Genomic DNA, 17,656 nt, shown 5'->3' with positions numbered 1-17,656 from the left:
GATCTACCCGTCTTAATCCCAAATCTCCTGCAGGACCAGCGCTTGATACCCACGGTCACCCAAATCCTGTGCACGCGCAAAGGCACAGATTGACAGGCTCCGTCTGGACCAATAAAAACCCAGCATGCTTTGATGCTGTGAGCGCTGCGCCAATCAGCGATCTCAATGTTACAAATGCTTACCAACATGGATGCCCCCATAGGTGCCTTCCTGCAGTATCAATAGCAGAAGTTCGTACAGCGAGGAAGGTCTGCGGGTCCCTCGGAATCTTCCATCCCGGGATGCCCGGAAAAATGCTGCGCGCCTCGCTCCGAGAGGTGTGTCTCGTTGTTATTTTGGCTGCTCCGGGAGTTATTTCTGTGGCTAGATCGGGGTTCTCCTTCTGTATTTGGGGGAGGCGCTTGATGTTCCAAGTATACTTGGCATGCAAAGGATAGAAATCTAGATAATTCAGGACTTTCAGTATTGCGTGGTGGGTAGTGCATTTCTAGGATTATTTTTTTTTGTAGGTTGTTGTTGTAGTAAGGGTAAAATAACGGATGACCAGTAGATGACAGCAAAGGGATATGGAAAGTTCAGATAGTAGTTCGTTCGGACTTTTGCAGGGCAGCCTGCAATCTTGGCAGTGTAAAAAGAAACCATACATGTCAGTAGTATACACACAGAGAGAGAGAGAGAGAGACTCAAATAGTTACTTATGCTCAACATGATACAAATACAAATTTCTCACTAAATCCATACAAAATAAACTATCTATTTATATTTACATAAGAATATAACTGAGCTTAAATGGACTCCAGAGGATGGTAAAGGACAGGAAGGGCTGGAGGAATGTTGTCCATGGGGTTGCGATCGGTCGGACACAACTTTGCAACTAACAACAACAAGAAGAAGAATATAACCCGTACAGTTTATATAAGAGTAACCCCCAGTGAACACATTGAGGCCCTTCACCCTCAGAATTATGCTATTTGTTTAGCATACGGCATATTATACATGGACTAACAATATAAATTTACATTGCATTTGTAGGTATATTATGCTATTTTTCAATGCGATGGTAATATAATAGCCATGTTTCCAAACAGGCAACTACATATGTACAAAACTGAGAGGCTGCAAGGGATTCTAGACCGTATTTGGCTACCTGATACTACCACGTCATCGTGATGATATGATTTATTGAGAAGATGTATTTAGTATTTGTAGTTAAAAATGGAGCATAGTCTAAGATAGCAGTGGGGACTTGATTCCCCAAAAGCAGGACAAAATCTAAAAAATCTAATCTAGAACAATCCAGGTGGCGTTTGAATACTTAACAGTGCCTACCTGTAAGGAGAGCCTTATTTTGCAGAATGTATCAAAAATTCATTCATTTTTACATAAATAAGCATAAGGATTCTACCATTGTGTTATTATTCTGGAATGCATTTATTTGTGGATCTCTTATTCTATTGCCTTGGCAAATACACGCACACATATGTATATACATATATACAGTATATATATACACACACACACACACATACACACAGAACTTGTAATTTAAGGTTGAAACTGTAAGAGTATGTGAGAATGACCTTGAGGGACTAAGGGAAGAGATGCTGCCTAAAAAATTATCATACAAGAGGACGAGATCTTAGTTATGTAAATGGTCAGAGAAAGAAATTTAGGAAAGACCTGCTTAATGGATCAGGCAATTGATAATGTTCAGCAGGAGATTTGTGCTTTCAAATTTGCAAGTTTTTGTTAATGTGGTACTATAATAAATGAAGTAGAATTAGCTCATCTGGTTGTGTTTCTTTTCTGGTTTACCTGGAGGGAATTGGTAGAAACTAATTCATCAGAAAATATTTTGTATCTCTAGAACTCCCCAATGAATACTTAAAAAGGGTTGAACCACATTTTTCGGTTTGCATTGTAAGAAATTTCATAGTTCTTTTAACTCCTGTGATCTCTTATCATTTGTCTTGGTTTCAGATATAACGCATGTTAATACTACCATAGAAAGAAATGTTGGGGTTAAAGATGTAAATGTGATGTTAAACTTTATTTCTAACATATATTTTGCGAAGAATTTTGGTTCTACTGACCTTGGGGCTCAGTGAAAAAGAATAATCTTACATAAATAGAAATTTATCCTCCTGGTACTATGGAATTGATTCATGATACAAATTGGTTACCTAGAATTGAACTAATTCTCTACTAAATGGATATTATATGGGTGTTTCTCTTTTTTCTTTAACTTTTTCCTTTCCTTTTTGCATTATTTAATGTATTTTAATCATCACAAGTTATATAGGCTTTTTTCACTGTATAACTATAGTACTTTTTCTGTTCAAATTATTATACTTCTTTTCTTTTTTTCATTGTCATTTCAGATTTCTGCAGCACTGAAGAAAGGCCATGTCAGTTCAACTGAACTTTGTCAGAAATGTCTCTCGTTAATAAAAACTACCAAATTTCTTAATGCTTACATAACAGTAATAGAAGACACAGCATTAAAACAAGCTCAGGCATCAGAGGAGAGATACAGACAAGGTAAGATACTACTATCAGACAGTTGCTCTCTCTTAAAATTGTTAGCCTCTGAGCCTAATATTTTTTCCTCAAGAAAAATAATTAATAATTATCATAAGAAATATACCACTACTAAATTATTTTATTTATGCAACAGAAAAATCTCACTTCTGTTTGTTTAAAGTAACTGTCTATGGAGGTTCTCTGTTTAAAGTAACATTATTTTTCTCTGGGTTTCTCAGAGGTTGTAAATGGCCCACATATATTTGCTGGTTTAGATGTTGGCATGCTTCACAGGAAGAACTTAATATATGAGAGCAGGTAGTTTTTAGATTAGATGTTGTGTTTTCATAGATATTCCTATCTGAGAGAGAATTTATTGTTGAACCTATGTATCAATATGGAATTCCAAAATAATGTACACTTACTTCCCTTTACCTAGAGTTACCTAGAGTTGTAGACTTAGTTCACACAAAAAGCCATAATATGTCTTGTTTGTGTTTAGCAGGACATACAAACCCAAGAATATGGCTTATTGTGTTGTATGAATCAAGCCATTATGGCTTAGTCAACATTTTGTGCATATAGATAATCCCTGAGTTACAACCAATCACTCAGTGACCATTCAAAGTTGCAGTGGATTTCTCCAAGGCTACTTACAACCCAGTTTCAAAATTCCACTGGCAGTATACACACACACCATGCCATCATGTGATCATATTTTAGACACTTGGCAACCGATCCCATTTACAGCTATTTGCAGCATCCTGCAGTCACATGTTCACAATTTATTACTTTTTTGGGTGTAAGCCAGTGTTAACTAATAGTTTCAGACATCCATAGGGTGCAGTGGGTTTGCTTAACAACCACTGTGTTCTTCTAATGACCGCTGCAAAAAAGGATTGTAAAGTCATTCATGGGGCAATCTGCTTAATGATCGCCATAACTTACAACCATAATTCTGGGCTTAGTTACAGTTGTAAATTGAGGTCTACCTATATTGTATTGTTGAGTCATATTGTAATTTTAAAATCTTTATTTACTATTCCTAGCAAAATACTCCCAAATAACTCTGACAAAACACTGATTTAATTTATCCTTGTATTCTTCATACTGAAGGTCAGCCATTGGGTGATTTAGATGGTATTCCTGTTGCTGTGAAAGACAACTTCAGCACTGCTGGCATTGAAACAACATGTGCATCCAAGATGTTAAAAGGTAGATTTTTTTAAAATCAGAGCTCTGATTCTTAGTGTCTTAATTGTCTCACATTAATCTAGGGGCTTTAATTGTGAAGCCCTTGATCATTTTGATAGCAGTGCCAGAGTTTAGTCATAAGTTCATCAAATTCAAAATAATATTTCCCTACAAATTTTTGAATGAAGAAGTAATGGAAAAGTTAGGGAGAAAATCCAATATAGCTAATAAGAAAATGCAGTTGTTATTTGGCCATAAAATGCAGCCCCTGTGATTTTGAGACATTCCAGACTAATTTTTTAGTCTTCAACTGATCTGTGTGGGCAGTAAGTGAGCAGGAAATTGAGTTCTGCCATTAATAGCAGGAAACCAAGCAATTAGTTCCCAGTACCAGCTAATTCAAATTGCTGATTTCCTGATGCTATGGGCAAGACAATAACAGGATTAAAAAAAAGATTTTTTAATGTAGAAAGATGAGACCATAGATAACTGCCTGCCTACCTGAAGCTCCAGAGGCTAGAAATGGCCCATTTTCCGACTTCAGTAGGCCCATTTTTCACACTCTTCAGGCTACAGAAGCTTTCTTACAGCCTGGGGAGGGCAAAAACGGATTTTTGGGGAGAGGCATCGTGGGCGAGGCCAGCCGAAAAAAATCTGGCCAGCGCACGCATGCATGCTGGAGCTAGGGCAACGGCTCACGTGCCTGCAGATATGGCTCCGCCATCACGGGTATATCATAATAGAGAACCGTGGTGGCGCAGTGGTTAGAATGCAGTACTGCAGGCTAACTCTGTCTCACATTGCCAGGAGTTTGATACTTTTCACCCTGATGGCATTTGAGGTTGACTCAGCCTTCCATTGTTCTGAGGTCAGTGATTTGAAGACCCAGATTGTTGAGGGGAGGGGAATATGCTGACTCTGTAAACCATTTAGAGAGGTCTTTTCGACTGAAGACTCAAAAATCAGTCAGATATATCAAATTAATAAAATATTGTCGCAATGGTAAAACACTCTTAATTATTACAAGATGGAGTCCTTAGCCAATCCAGTATTTACATTTTTTTCAGGTTATATCCCCCCATACAATGCAACAGTAGTTCAGAAATTGCTGGATCAAGGAGCTGTACTGCTTGGAAAAACAAATCTGGACGAATTTGCCATGGGGTAAGTTGAATTAAATTCTTAAAAGGCAAAAAATAGCCCGCTTAATAATTCACAATTCTTAAAATTTCCTTTTTGACTTGCTCATCCTAGGTCTGGAAGTACAGATGGGGCATTTGGGCCAGTGCGGAACCCCTGGAGTTATTCAAGGCAGTACAGAGGAAAATGTGCACCAACCTCCCCTGCTCAACACGAGGATACTGGCTGGCTGATAACTGGAGGAAGCTCTGGTGGCAGTGCTGCCGCGGTATCATCTTTCACATGTTTTGCGTAAGAGGATCTCACAATCTTGAATTTAGAATATCATAATACAGGTGGTCCTTGGCTTACAACAGTTTGTTTAGTGACCGTTCAAAGTTACAACGGCAATGAAAAAAGAGACTCACGACCAGTACGACCGTTATAGCATCCCTATGGTCATGTGATCAAAATTCAGATGCTTGGTTAATCGACTCATATTGATATTTATGATGCTTGCAGTATCCCGGGATCACGTGATCCCCTTTTGAGACCTTCTGATAAGCAAAGTCAATGAAGAAGCCAGATTTAGTCAGCAACAGTTTGACTAATTTAACAGCTACAGGGATTCACTTAACCACTGTGGCAAGAAAGGTCGTAAAATGGGGCAAACTCACTTAAAAAATGTTTCACTTGGTAACAGAAATATTAGGTTCAATTGTAGTAGTAAGTCGAGGACTACTTGTAGCACTGCTAAGTACCGTTTCAAGTTCTTTCTAAATTACAATGGAATTAAAGATACATTGGAATGCAAACTTGCCTCTCCTGAGAGCTGAAAGATGAATGGTCCAGTACAAAATCTAAAAATTACTGATTGGTCACACACATTTTAAGCGTAGCTTGTCTGTTTCTGCCTCAGCAGGTGACAATATCTGGTCAATCTTGTCAGGTCAGACACACTTAATTTGTGGATAGGAGGCCATCAATAAATTTCAGAGCAGCAGGATAGGGTGAAAATAAAAAATACCAGAAGAAGGTAATGGTAAAGCACCTGTGTGTGTACTGTTGTTGAGAAAACTCCATGGAGTCTTCAGGAGTTAACTGGAAGGAAATGTAATTATGTCATTCATTATTCAAAAATGGCTTTCAGATAGCAGATATAAAAGGAGAGCCTAATGGGATACAGTTTTGTATTTGTTTCTGATTGTCATGTTTTTTTTTTTTAAATTCAATTACAGGGCTCTGGGATCTGATACAGGAGGTTCCACAAGAAATCCAGCCTCCCTCTGTGGAGTTGTCGGTCTAAAGCCCAGCTACGGCCTCATTTCCCGCTATGGTCTCATCCCACTTGTGAACTCAATGGATGTCCCAGGCATTTTAACCAGATGTGTTGATGATGCAGCTGCTGTGTTAGGTACAATAATTATATTTATAATTATTATAATTATAAAGAACACTGCTTGGGGTGGGCGAAAGCCCTGCTAAGCAGGTATATACAAAAGTATGAAGGCTATTGCTTAACGCATTGTAAGCCGCCCTGAGTCTCCGGAGAAGGGCGGCATATAAATCGAACCAATAAATAAATATGTTTCCTTAGGCATTTGTCCCAAGTTAGTTTAGTTTAGCAGTTTTTCTTTTTCCTGTTATCTCATGTGCCATTCCATTTCTTTCAGGTGTTCTTGGCGGGCATGACCCAAAAGATTCAACCACAGTGCAAGATCCCTTTTGTCCATTTCAGCTACCTAACTTGGTAGATATGAAGAATCTTTGCATTGGGGTGCCTAAGGTAAATGGGTGCATGATTAGTGAGCATTAGGTTACATTAAATGTAATCCTCAATTGCATTAAATTAAGAAATTAGTGAGCATTAAGTTAGTGAGCACTAAATTTTAATTTAAATTAAATTAAACATGTAAGCATATTCTTCTATCTTTGATTCATGTTTTCAACTACAAAAGTAATAAAGCCAGTACAGAAGACAGAAACACTGTGCCTCTCCAAATCTTGCTGGAGTAGAGCTTCTGCCAGTCTTAAAATGATGAATAGTCAGAGATAGTGGGAATTTAATAGAAGTTCCCTTACACAGGTTCCTTATTCCTAGTTTAACGAGTATGGCACTAATTGTATTATTATTTGGCATTAGGTTTTGTGTTGATTGTACTGATTCACCATCATTTACCAAAAATAATGTGAAATTTAAGCTTTTTATGGCAGATGTGACTCCAGATATTACTAAACTAATCTTAGATATTACTAAATATTACTAAATATTATTAGATATTATTAGATATTACTAAAACTAATGTTTTAGAGAGGATTGTCAAATCTTTGGTTATATTGTGATAACTTCAAATACCTTTCTGTCTTCTGAAGAGATATATGCCAGTGCCAGAGTAAAAATATGGAGGAAATATGTGGCATTTTTCTTTCAAAACTTTTTTTCCTTTACAAAAATTTAAATTTCAAAACCAAAATCTTGTATTCAAACTCATGTTTGTAGACAATGAAGTTCACATTCTGAACATAAGACCAAAGTCTATGATTTATCATTTTTCCATTCACTATTTAAATAAATTGAGAATTGATTTTTTTTTAAAAAAATATATAAATACAAATTTCTCCAAGGGCACTCTCCAGACCTCGAGAATTTCACCTCCATAATTCCCAGCCACATGGCCATTCCCAAGATTTATGGGAACTAGAATCCATACACCTGAAGAGTGTCCAGACTGATGGGGGGTATTAAAAAGAATTCACTGTACTGTTACAGAAAGAAAAGCATGTGGAATTAATTAACATGGCATTGGAACTTGTTAAAAACATATCCTTTATTTAATAAAGAACAGGCCTGAAATGGCAGATTACTTCCATGTAGCATCCATTTGCTATTGGCATTTCTGCAGATTAATGTTCTTCGGAGTTATATGTTAGAAAAAAAAATAAGAGGATGGCGCTAGGTTTGATAATTGCATAACAGAAGAACTTAATATTAAACCTTGCTTTGTAAATTTCTACTGGTTCTAGTTAGCATGTGTGTGTTTGTTTGTTTAACCAATGTGACTTGACTGCATATAATGCATAAAAACAACAAACAATATTAAATAAAAGCAGAAAAAAATAATTCAAGATAGCAGAAGAGATGACTATCATTGAACATGACACTCATCTTACGGGAAATGGCGTTCTGTACTCTTCAAGAACAGCCCCATGTAGAGCTCATTATAGTAATGCATTCTAGTGGTGAGCAGGGCATGAGTAACTGTGAGTAAAGCCACCATTTAGAAGATGTATGCTCTTCTAAAGCTTCTTAAGCCTATTTTGGGATTTATAAAATGTCTTGAAATAAGTTCTTAGCATTGTTATTCATTCCATACTTAATGACTGCTACTACTTAATATTACTTAATATCATTCTTGTTCTCTGAGCAAGAGCCCATGTTATCTCAGGATTTTCCAAAAATAAGTTAACTCTGAGATAGGCTGCGGTTTAATATCAGACTCAGGGCTAACTTGGCTGCCCTATATAGAGAACTGTCCCCAATTCAGGTAGTCCTCGACTTACAACAGTTCATTTAGTGACCCTTCAAAGTTACAACAGCACTGAAAGAAGGGACTTACGTATGACCGTTTTTCACACTTGCGACCTTTGTAGCAGCTCATGATCACGTAATCCAGATGCTTGGCAACTGATTCATACTTTTGACCGTTGCAGTGTTCTGGGGTCACGCGAATCCCTTTGTGACCTTCTGACAAGCAAAGTCAATGGGGAAGTCAGATTCACTTAACAATCATGTTACTAATTTATCCACTGCAGTGATTCACTTAACAACTGTGGCAAGAAAGGTCGTAAAACAGGCCAAAACTTACTTAACAAATGTTTCACTTAACAACAGAAATTTTGGGCTCAATTGTGGTTGTAAATCAAGGACTACCTGTAGAGAATTAGAAATAAGGTATAATCCAGAAAGAAATTTCACTCTCAAACACAGGACTTTTCATTGCCATCCCACAATTCACTTGAGTATTTTTGACATTTTCAGATCAGATGAACCCTATGAAATGCTGCTGATTGTGCATAACATTCTGCTTCCTCCCTCTCTCCCTCCCAGGAATACCATACTGCAGGATTATCTAGTGAGACTCTGGCCGTGTGGTCCAAGGCAGCTGAGCTCTTTGAGAGAGCTGGAGCTAAAGTGATGGAAGTGAGCCTGCCCCATACCTCCTATTCCATTGTCTGTTATCATGTGTTATGTGCAGCAGAGGTAGCTTCTAATATGGCTCGATTCGATGGTCTGGAGTATGGTAAGCTTTCTCACTGCTGAATATTAAGCCGTCTCTTAAATATTCACATTTAGCATATTTGCAACCAAACTCTATGTAGTAAAAATCTTCGTAACAAAAGATAATATACCCTGTTTTCCCAAAAATAAGACATCCCCTGATAATAAGCCCAATCGAGCTTTTGAGCGCATGCGCTAAAATAAGTCTCCCCCCAAAAATAAGCCCTCTCTGAAAATATTTAAACTCAGAGCTGGAAATCAGGTTTAAATATTTAAATATTTAAACTCAGAGCTGGAAATCAGGTAAGACCAGCCCCATCTTGCTCCATGTGCCCCAAAATAATAAGACCTCCCTGAAAATAAGGCCAAGCACTTATTTCAGGGTTCAAAAAAATATAAGACAGGGTCTTATTTTTAAGGAAATATGGTATTATTAAGAATGTTGGTTCTTCAATTGACAATTCATTTGGCAATAAGGGGCCCTATAAAATATGACTTCTAGGTAGCCTTCATTTGCAACATTCTTCTAATAATTTGTTCATCTGCCTAATCCTAAGGAAGCTTGCCAGGTACAGCAATGTGACAAGAATTGCATTCACACAATGTGTAAACCTTACACTGTTATTTGTTAAAAAAAAAGAAAAAACCATTACATACAATCAGATCAAGCAAAATAAAAACTGTTATATCATGGCTTAGTATGGTATGTGAGAAGAGCCAGTTTGGTTTTAAAGGACTATGTGCAGAAACCCAAGTTCTAATCTTCCTTTGGGTGGGTGGCCTTGGGCCGGCCACTCTCCCTTACCCCTACAAAGAAGGCAAGGGCAAACTATGCTATGCAGTTGCTAGGAGTCAAATACAAGGGTTGGTTGAGTCTTAGTCAGAGTCAATAAATAGAAAGAGATTGTGGTTGATGTTACAGGAAGTTAAAACATTTTAGCAGGAAGAACCTGATATTTAGCATATCTCCTTAATCTTATACTAAAGTTTGAGATAACAACAGGAAAAAATGGATTTAACATTTTATGAATACAGGTAATATTTTGAGACATTCCAGGAAGTTGTACTTCAATCTCTTTGTTTTGAGTGAGCCAGATATAAAAATAATTCTATTTCTAATTGTGGATTTGTTGATAATTTGGCGCCTAGAAGTGAAAAAAAGAAAAAGAAAAGAGCCTTGGTAGTACAGGGGTTTAAGGCACCCTGTTATTAAGCTTATTAAGACCAGCTGCCTGCAATTACTGCAGGGTTCGAATCTCGCCAAGGCTCAAGGTTGACTCAGCCTTCCATCCTTTCTAAGGTAGGTGAAATGAGGACCCAGTTTGTGGGGGCAATAAGCTGACTTTGTATAAATATACAAAAGGATGAAGGCTATTGCTGAGCACATTGTAAGCCGCCCTGAGTCTTCGGAGAAGGGCGGCATATAAATCAAATTAAAAAAAAAAAAACATAATTGGAAATAATGGCCTCAGAAATTAGAGAAAACCAGGATACAATAGGATTAGAGAAGAAATGCTCTACATTAACCTTTCTTAGAGTATCTCACTTAGGCATAAACATAGAAAATATTTAGACCTGGGAGGATAATCTAGTTAGGCCATGCTAACTTGAGAAGCTTCAGTTGTAGAAAACTGCAACAGTAGAAGATTTTGAAGAAATCTTTAAAAGAAAAAACAAAGTCCAGTTGCCTCCTGAAAAAGCACCTTTTGGAGTAGAAGATTTTGCATTCAAAGTCAAAGCCAAATATTTTAAAATCCATCAACCGGCATGAAAAGAAATATTTGAGCTTTTTAGGTACACCTGTCTATGAATCATATCACATAGAATGAGGATAATTAAATAAATGAGGATCCACTAATATGTTCCAGAGTAACAAGCAACTTATAAAGAGTGAACCAACTCTGAACCTGTAATGAAATAAATGTTTAATTATAGGTGACCAAGTCTGTACCCAAGCTTTTTTATAACAAGAAAAGTCTCGTTGAATTGAGTTGAGGCTTGATGAATGGTGGAAATAACTTTATTATGGTTTTGGAAGAGTATTTTTATCTTGAAAGAAATATTGTCTCAGGTTTGTCCTTTGAGGAGTGATCTGATTGCAACAGAAATACACTCTGAAGCCCAACTGTGATCCTGTACTCAGGTCTAACTGAAAAATGAATACTGAAACTGCAATTCTGGATCATTCCTGCTTGATAAGATTTTCCCTTGTGCTTATTATGTTCTCTGAGCACTGGAATGGAATGGAATGGAATGGAATGGAATGGAATGGAATGGAATGGAATGGAATGGAATGGAATGGAATTCTTTATTGGCCAAGTGTGATTGGACACACAAGGAATTTGTCTTTGGTGCATATGCTCTCAGTGTACCTAAAAGGAAAAAAGAAAGAAAAAAAGAGGAAAAAATACATTCATGAAGAATCACTTATTGATAGTTATAGGTTACTAATAAGCAATCAAATCATACTGGGAAACAACAGAACAATATAAATCGTAAAAATACAAGCAACACGGTTATAGTCATAAGTGGGAGGAGATAGGTAATAGGAAAAATGAGAAGAATAATAGTAATCTTGACCATTAATTTTTTGTGCCCAGCAGTTGATTGAAGAGAAGAATGACAAAGCAAGGAAATATTGCTTGAATTAAAATATTTATTTCAATGTATAAAACACTGTATTGCACAATTGAAGTAACAGAGCCATTGTTTGCTTAATGCCTTGTGCTATGCTCATTTTGGAAATACTTCATTCTAAATTTATTTATGAGCCGTGGTGATGCAGTGATTAGAATGCAATGCTGCAGGCTAATTCTGCTGACTGCCAGCTGCAGTTTGACAATTCAATCCTCACTGACTCAAGGTTGACACAGCCTTCCGAGGTGGGTAAAATGAGGACTCAGATTGTTGGGGGCAATATGCTGACTCTGTAAACCACTTAGAGAGGGCTGCAAAGCACTATGAAGCAATAGATAAGTGTAGGTGCTATTGTTATTTATCTAAAATATTATAACCAACTCCGGATGGCTCCCAATTACAAGTTAAAACAACATACAAAACCGTATTGAACTATAAAACTAAACTTATTAAATCATTAAAAACAACAAAAACCTGATATCAAGTCAACCTTCTAATGTGCAATTATCCAATCTTATTCCAGTGCCATGTCTTATGGAAGGCTGGGAGGGTAGAGGCTGTGCACCTCAGGGGGCAGAGTGCTCCAATGGACAAGGGCTGCCACGGAAAAGGCATGCTTCCTAGCTTCTCCATTAGATGGCAGTATTGAAGGGAAAGGAGTAGGACCTTACCCGCTTAATGTTTACCAAATCCACAATGATTGTAATATGATAAAATATGGAGCCCTAGTATATGTAGAGCTCCTTTCTACTGTTCAGTGGTTCTCTATGGAATTATTTGAGAAGTTTTCATACTTTTCATTATTGAATAGGGATATAGAAAATTTAATTTGATTATTACATCTGGATTAAACTAACGTATGATGAAGCCTATTTCTTGTTCATTTATTTCACATATCTTTTTGTCTTTGTGGAAAAAGCAAAGTAGGAACCAAAGTTCCAGACAAGCCTTGATTTCAGATCTTGGTTTAATGTTGGCATGTAAATTTTTCAATATATTAACCCAAGTATTCTAGGTAAGGTATCAATGGAAATGACACTTAATTTTAGCTCTCTTTCTCTCTCTCTCATTTCCTTCTTCAGCAAGAACCAGGAAAAAGAAAGAGACATAAAAAGGTCACGTTTAATCATCTTTGGGGAGGATTTCTGTCTCTTTGTACCATCCTTTTTGTGCAAGAAGGTTCAGCTCACTCCTCCTAACTGCTAGATGAGGTGTCAGCTGTTAAAACCCATGTGAAATGTTTAGCTTTTGGGCAGATGAATACCATATTTTTCGGAGTATAAGACACACCTTTTTCCCCCCCAAAAAAGGGTGAAAATCTGGGTGTGTCTTATACTCTGAATGTAGCCCCGCCCAGCTTCTCAAACGGAGGTTTCGGAGGCTGAAAAAAACATCAGAAACGAAGCTTCAGAAAAGAAGCCCCCAAACAGAGCTCCAGAGGCTTTTTTTCTGAACCTCTGTTTCGGAGGCTTTCAGAGGCAGGAAAAAGTTTTTTCTGAAACAGAGTTTCAGAAGTCTCAGAGGCAGAAAAAAAAAGCAAGGCACAGAGCTCACAACCAAAGAACCTGTTGCTAAAATTCACCTCTGGGAACAGCTGATTGGGGGTGTTCCGGGATCCACCTGCCAATCAACTTTTTTCTTATTTTCCTCCCCCAAAACTAAGGTGCGTCTTATACTCTGAAAAATACGGTAAATGAAATATAACGGGTTTAGCCACAATAAGAAGTCAGTCTTTGATAGCCTTTTATGCTGAATGGGATCATGTAGTTTAATCAGCTTTTAAGGTTTGGCGGATGTATTTGTCATACTGGTTGCTTCTCCTTTTAGGGCATCGCAGCAGTGCCGAGCAGTCCACAGAAGCTTTGATTGCAGCCACACGCCGGGAAGGTTTTAATGATGTTGTAAGGGGAAGAATTCTATCAGGGAACTACTTCTTGCTAAAACAGTAAGTTTCACAGTAAGTTTAAGGCTCAAAGTTACAAAACCGACATTTTATTTTTGTTCAATTAAGGGAGAAACTACGCAAGGGTACGAGATTTTTTTCATCTTGCCAAATCAGTATTATCATTATTACTGGTTTGGCTTTAGAAGTAATAGATGGCAAAACTCTTATACAGGCAGTCCTCGATTTACAATCACAATTGAGTCCAAAATTTCCATTGCTAAACAAGACAGTTGTTAAGGGAGTTTTGTCCCATTTTACAACCTTGGTCATCACAGTTGTTGAGTGAATCAGTGCAGTTATTAAGCGAATCTGGCTTCCTCCATTGACTTTGCTTGTCAGAAGCCAGCTGGAAAGGTTACAAATAGTGATTTCATGACCCCAGGACAGTACAACCATCAAAAATACATTCCAGTTGCCAAGCATCTGAATTTTGTTTACATAACCATGGCAATGCTACAATGGTCATAAGTGTGAAAAACGATACGTCACTTTTGTCACTGCCATTATAACTTCGAATGGTCACTAAACCAGAAGGTTGTAAATCGAGGACTACCTGTACTTTAAAATTCTGCATAATCCAGTAGGTCAAGAATTTATTTTATTTGTTAAGGAAACTTGATGATTAAATCCTCCCCCTGCAGCCCCATTAAGATGACTGAATAAAAGGAAACTTCCAGTTGTGTTAAAATTTATATTCAGAAAGTTATTTTATATCTTTAAAGCAGGGACACATATAGCTCCTAATCCCCAAAGTTCACCCATTCTTTTTATAAAGGACTTGAAGCCCCCCCAGATGTTACTAAACTGAAACTCTGAGAGAGATGGATGGTTAAAGATAGAAACTTTAAAAATAAATAAATAAATAAATAAATAAATAAATAAATAAATAAATAAATAAATCTTTCAGCATCATTAATAAGCAGGCAATAGTGATCATTGCTGGCACTGAAGTTCATGTTTATTCATTTATGAGGCTCAGTGGCATAGATGGGTGATGCCAGGTGTTTAGAGATGGCCTGATAATAAGTTCAATAGTCCAAAATCTGGGGGTATCCCAATAGTTAGAATAGTTACGCACGGTCACTCAAGCACTCGTCACCTCTCGTCTGGACTATTGTAACGCTCTCTACATGGGGCTCCCCTTGGGGTACACCCGGAGGCTCCAACTGGTGCAGAATGCAGCCGCGCGGGGGATTATGGGAGTGACGGGGCGCTCCCATGTGACTCCTCTCCTGCGCGAGCTGCATTGGCTTCCAGTGGACTTCCAGGTGCGCTTCAAGGTGTTGGTGATCACCTTTAAAGCGCTCCATGGCTTAGGGCCGGGGTACTTACGGGACCGCCTTCTGCCACCAATAGCCTTCCACCAGCCGGTTCGCTCCCACAGAGAGGGCCTCCTCAGGGTGCCGTCGGCCAGACAATGCCGGCTGACGACCCCCAGGAGGAGAGCCTTCTCTGTGGTGGCACCTACCCTATGGAACAATCTACCCCCAGAGATACGAGTGATCTCCAACCTCCGGACTTTTCGTCAGGCCCTAAAAACTTACTTTTTTCAGTTAGTCGGTCTGTCTTGATTTTAGGGATAGTTTTAAAATTTTGATATTGATTTTAAATTGATAAGTTTTAAATTACAGGCCAAATTTATAAATTATTTTAACTCTATTTTTAAGTCTAATGTTATGTATAGATGTTTTTATTTTGGCTGTTCACCGCCCTGAGTCCGAAAGGAGAAGGGTGGTATAGAAATTTGAATAATAATAATAAAAGTTAGCTTGGGGAAGTGCAGTATGAAAGTATTTAGGGTCCACCAGTATAATGGTTCACTGTACATTTTTAGTTTCTTACGGGAGTTCCTCCCTTCCCCTTAGGAATTACGAAAAATATTTCATCAAAGCTCAGAAAGTGAGAAGACTCATAGCCACTGATTTTGAAAAACTCTTCAGTTCTGGTGTGGATGTACTGCTCACCCCAACTACCTTGAATCAGGCTATGTTGTATCAAGAATTCATCAAGGAAGACAACAGGACTCGCAGCACACAGGATGATATCTTCACTCAGGCTGCCAACATGGCCGGTAAAAAAAAGTGGAAGTTTTTATTGTAGACACTCTTTGTTTTGTGAATTAAAACCAGGCAACAGTTCTTTTGTTCAGTACATAAAAGCTTCCAACCTTCAGGACAATCTGGTCCTTTACAAAACATATTCATTGTAGAGTTTCCCATCATGACACTAAATGACAAAACAATATTTGTTTTTATTTATTTATTTAAAATATTCTGTAGCTCCCCATCTTCTAGCCAATTCAGGGCATCTCCCAGTGAAAAGTTTAAAGAACCAAAAAAAAAACAAAAACCCTTATTAAGACTGAAAAACTAAACACATTAAAACATTAAATACAACAAAGACCAGGCGCCAAGTCAGACTTCTAATGGACAATCAGACGTGATTGACCTTGGCTTATTTGATACTGCAATCTTCACTTGTAGCTATTCAAAATATTGCCAATTGACATTTTGTCCAAGTTTGCGTAAATCCCTATACTAGATCAACTGAAAGTTTGCAAAATTATGTTTGATTTTCTGATTTTTTTTCAGATGATCTTGATCAGACAAAACAATAATCCAAAATAAGAGGGAGGAAATAATTAGTTGTGTTTATGCCATGAGGAGTTTTGGTGGTACATGAAATTGTAACAAGAACAACTCCTGAAGTTTAGTTACACCAGTACTCTGCCAAAGCTCGATTAATTATGTCTTTGAGTACATTTGTATGTAATTTTCTAAATTAGCAAGTATGAACAAATAAATATGTGGTTGTTGAATTTACCCGTTTAGCAGGGAGATAATTTGTTGGGATGAAACCCACATGAAAAAAAACCAAACATTTTCAAGTGATTTTTCATATTAGTTTATCCAAGCAGGAGTTAGTGGATAATGAGTGAGAAATTAAATTCAATATATTTGGAATTCTTAATCTGAGGCTATAATGATGAATAGTTAGGAAGAATATTTGTACCTCAGAATGATGAAACCTTGCTCGTGCCCCAGTAAAGGACAATTTGCATCAATCATCCACATATATTTCAAGACACTAGAGATCTGGGGTTAAATCATTATATTATCTAATCATAAGTAGTTATTATCAATGCTTATAAAAGAAATGTTTTAAGAAGAAATGAAGGTGGTTGTTTTTTTTTTTTATCTTAATTAAATACAGCTTGAAAAGCTACAAAACTAAATTAAATATTTGCCTTCAAGAGAAAGATATGTTTTTACTTTAGTTTTTCTGTTGTACTGAATGTTCCTTATCAGATAATGCAAAGAAAGAAAGAAAGAAATGTTTTGTTTATCTTTCAGGGTTGCCAGCTGTAAGTGTTCCTTCAGCCCTCTCAGGAAAAGGCTTACCGATTGGATTGCAATTTATTGGCCGGGCTTTTCATGAGCTGCAGCTTCTCACCGTAGCCAGATGGTTTGAAACACAAGTGCAATTCCCTGCCTTAGACCTAGAAGGAATCATGGATCCTCTAGATACCATGTCTCACCAGGAGGAGTCAGCGTTTTCTTCATGAACAATGATGGGACACTTTATTATTTATACAATAAAAAAAAAAGATTTAGAAAAGTACAAATCTGTGTGTATCAAAGCGGTCAATGTACTATTTTTTATAAATGAAACACTTCTTATGAAAGACTAAAATAACAGAGTTAAATCATCCAGGTTATTTATTGAGCAATCACACTGTTTTCAAGTTTAGAATTGATAGATTCTAAAGCACTGTTAAATAAAAGGCTAGTCGATTTTTACAGTACAGTCGTTAAATTTCACGGATGATTGTTAATGTGAGTGAAAAGGGTTGATGTTCTGTTTATTATTCCAAAGTGCTAGGCATGCGGGCATCATATATGGGCAAAACATGGATACTTAATTCAAAACGCTAATAGTGCAAGCAAGATTTAAAGAGG

General features: G+C 37.3%; 1 protein-coding gene across 1 annotated transcript; it reads left to right on the top strand.

The window, feature by feature from the left end:
• The first annotated feature begins 189 nt into the window (after positions 1-189).
• QRSL1 (glutaminyl-tRNA amidotransferase subunit QRSL1) lies at positions 190-17,420 on the top strand. The gene is made up of 11 exons (XM_070953647.1): positions 190-317; positions 2,382-2,541; positions 3,640-3,738; positions 4,785-4,881; positions 4,972-5,148; positions 6,075-6,250; positions 6,510-6,622; positions 8,945-9,137; positions 13,580-13,697; positions 15,563-15,768; positions 17,051-17,420. The coding sequence occupies exons 1-11, from the start codon at positions 282-284 to the stop codon at positions 17,260-17,262; spliced, it is 1,587 nt and encodes a 528-aa protein (XP_070809748.1). The 5' UTR covers positions 190-281; the 3' UTR covers positions 17,263-17,420.
• Positions 17,421-17,656: the final 236 nt, after the last annotated feature.

Source organism: Pituophis catenifer, unplaced genomic scaffold (assembly GCF_029215685.1).
Source record: "Pituophis catenifer annectens isolate HBS135680 unplaced genomic scaffold, rPitCat1.0.hap2 SCAF_1, whole genome shotgun sequence".
Taxonomy (NCBI): domain Eukaryota; kingdom Metazoa; phylum Chordata; class Lepidosauria; order Squamata; family Colubridae; genus Pituophis; species Pituophis catenifer.
The sequence above is the reverse complement of the archived record's forward strand: the minus strand, read 5'-3'. Positions and strand labels throughout refer to the sequence as shown.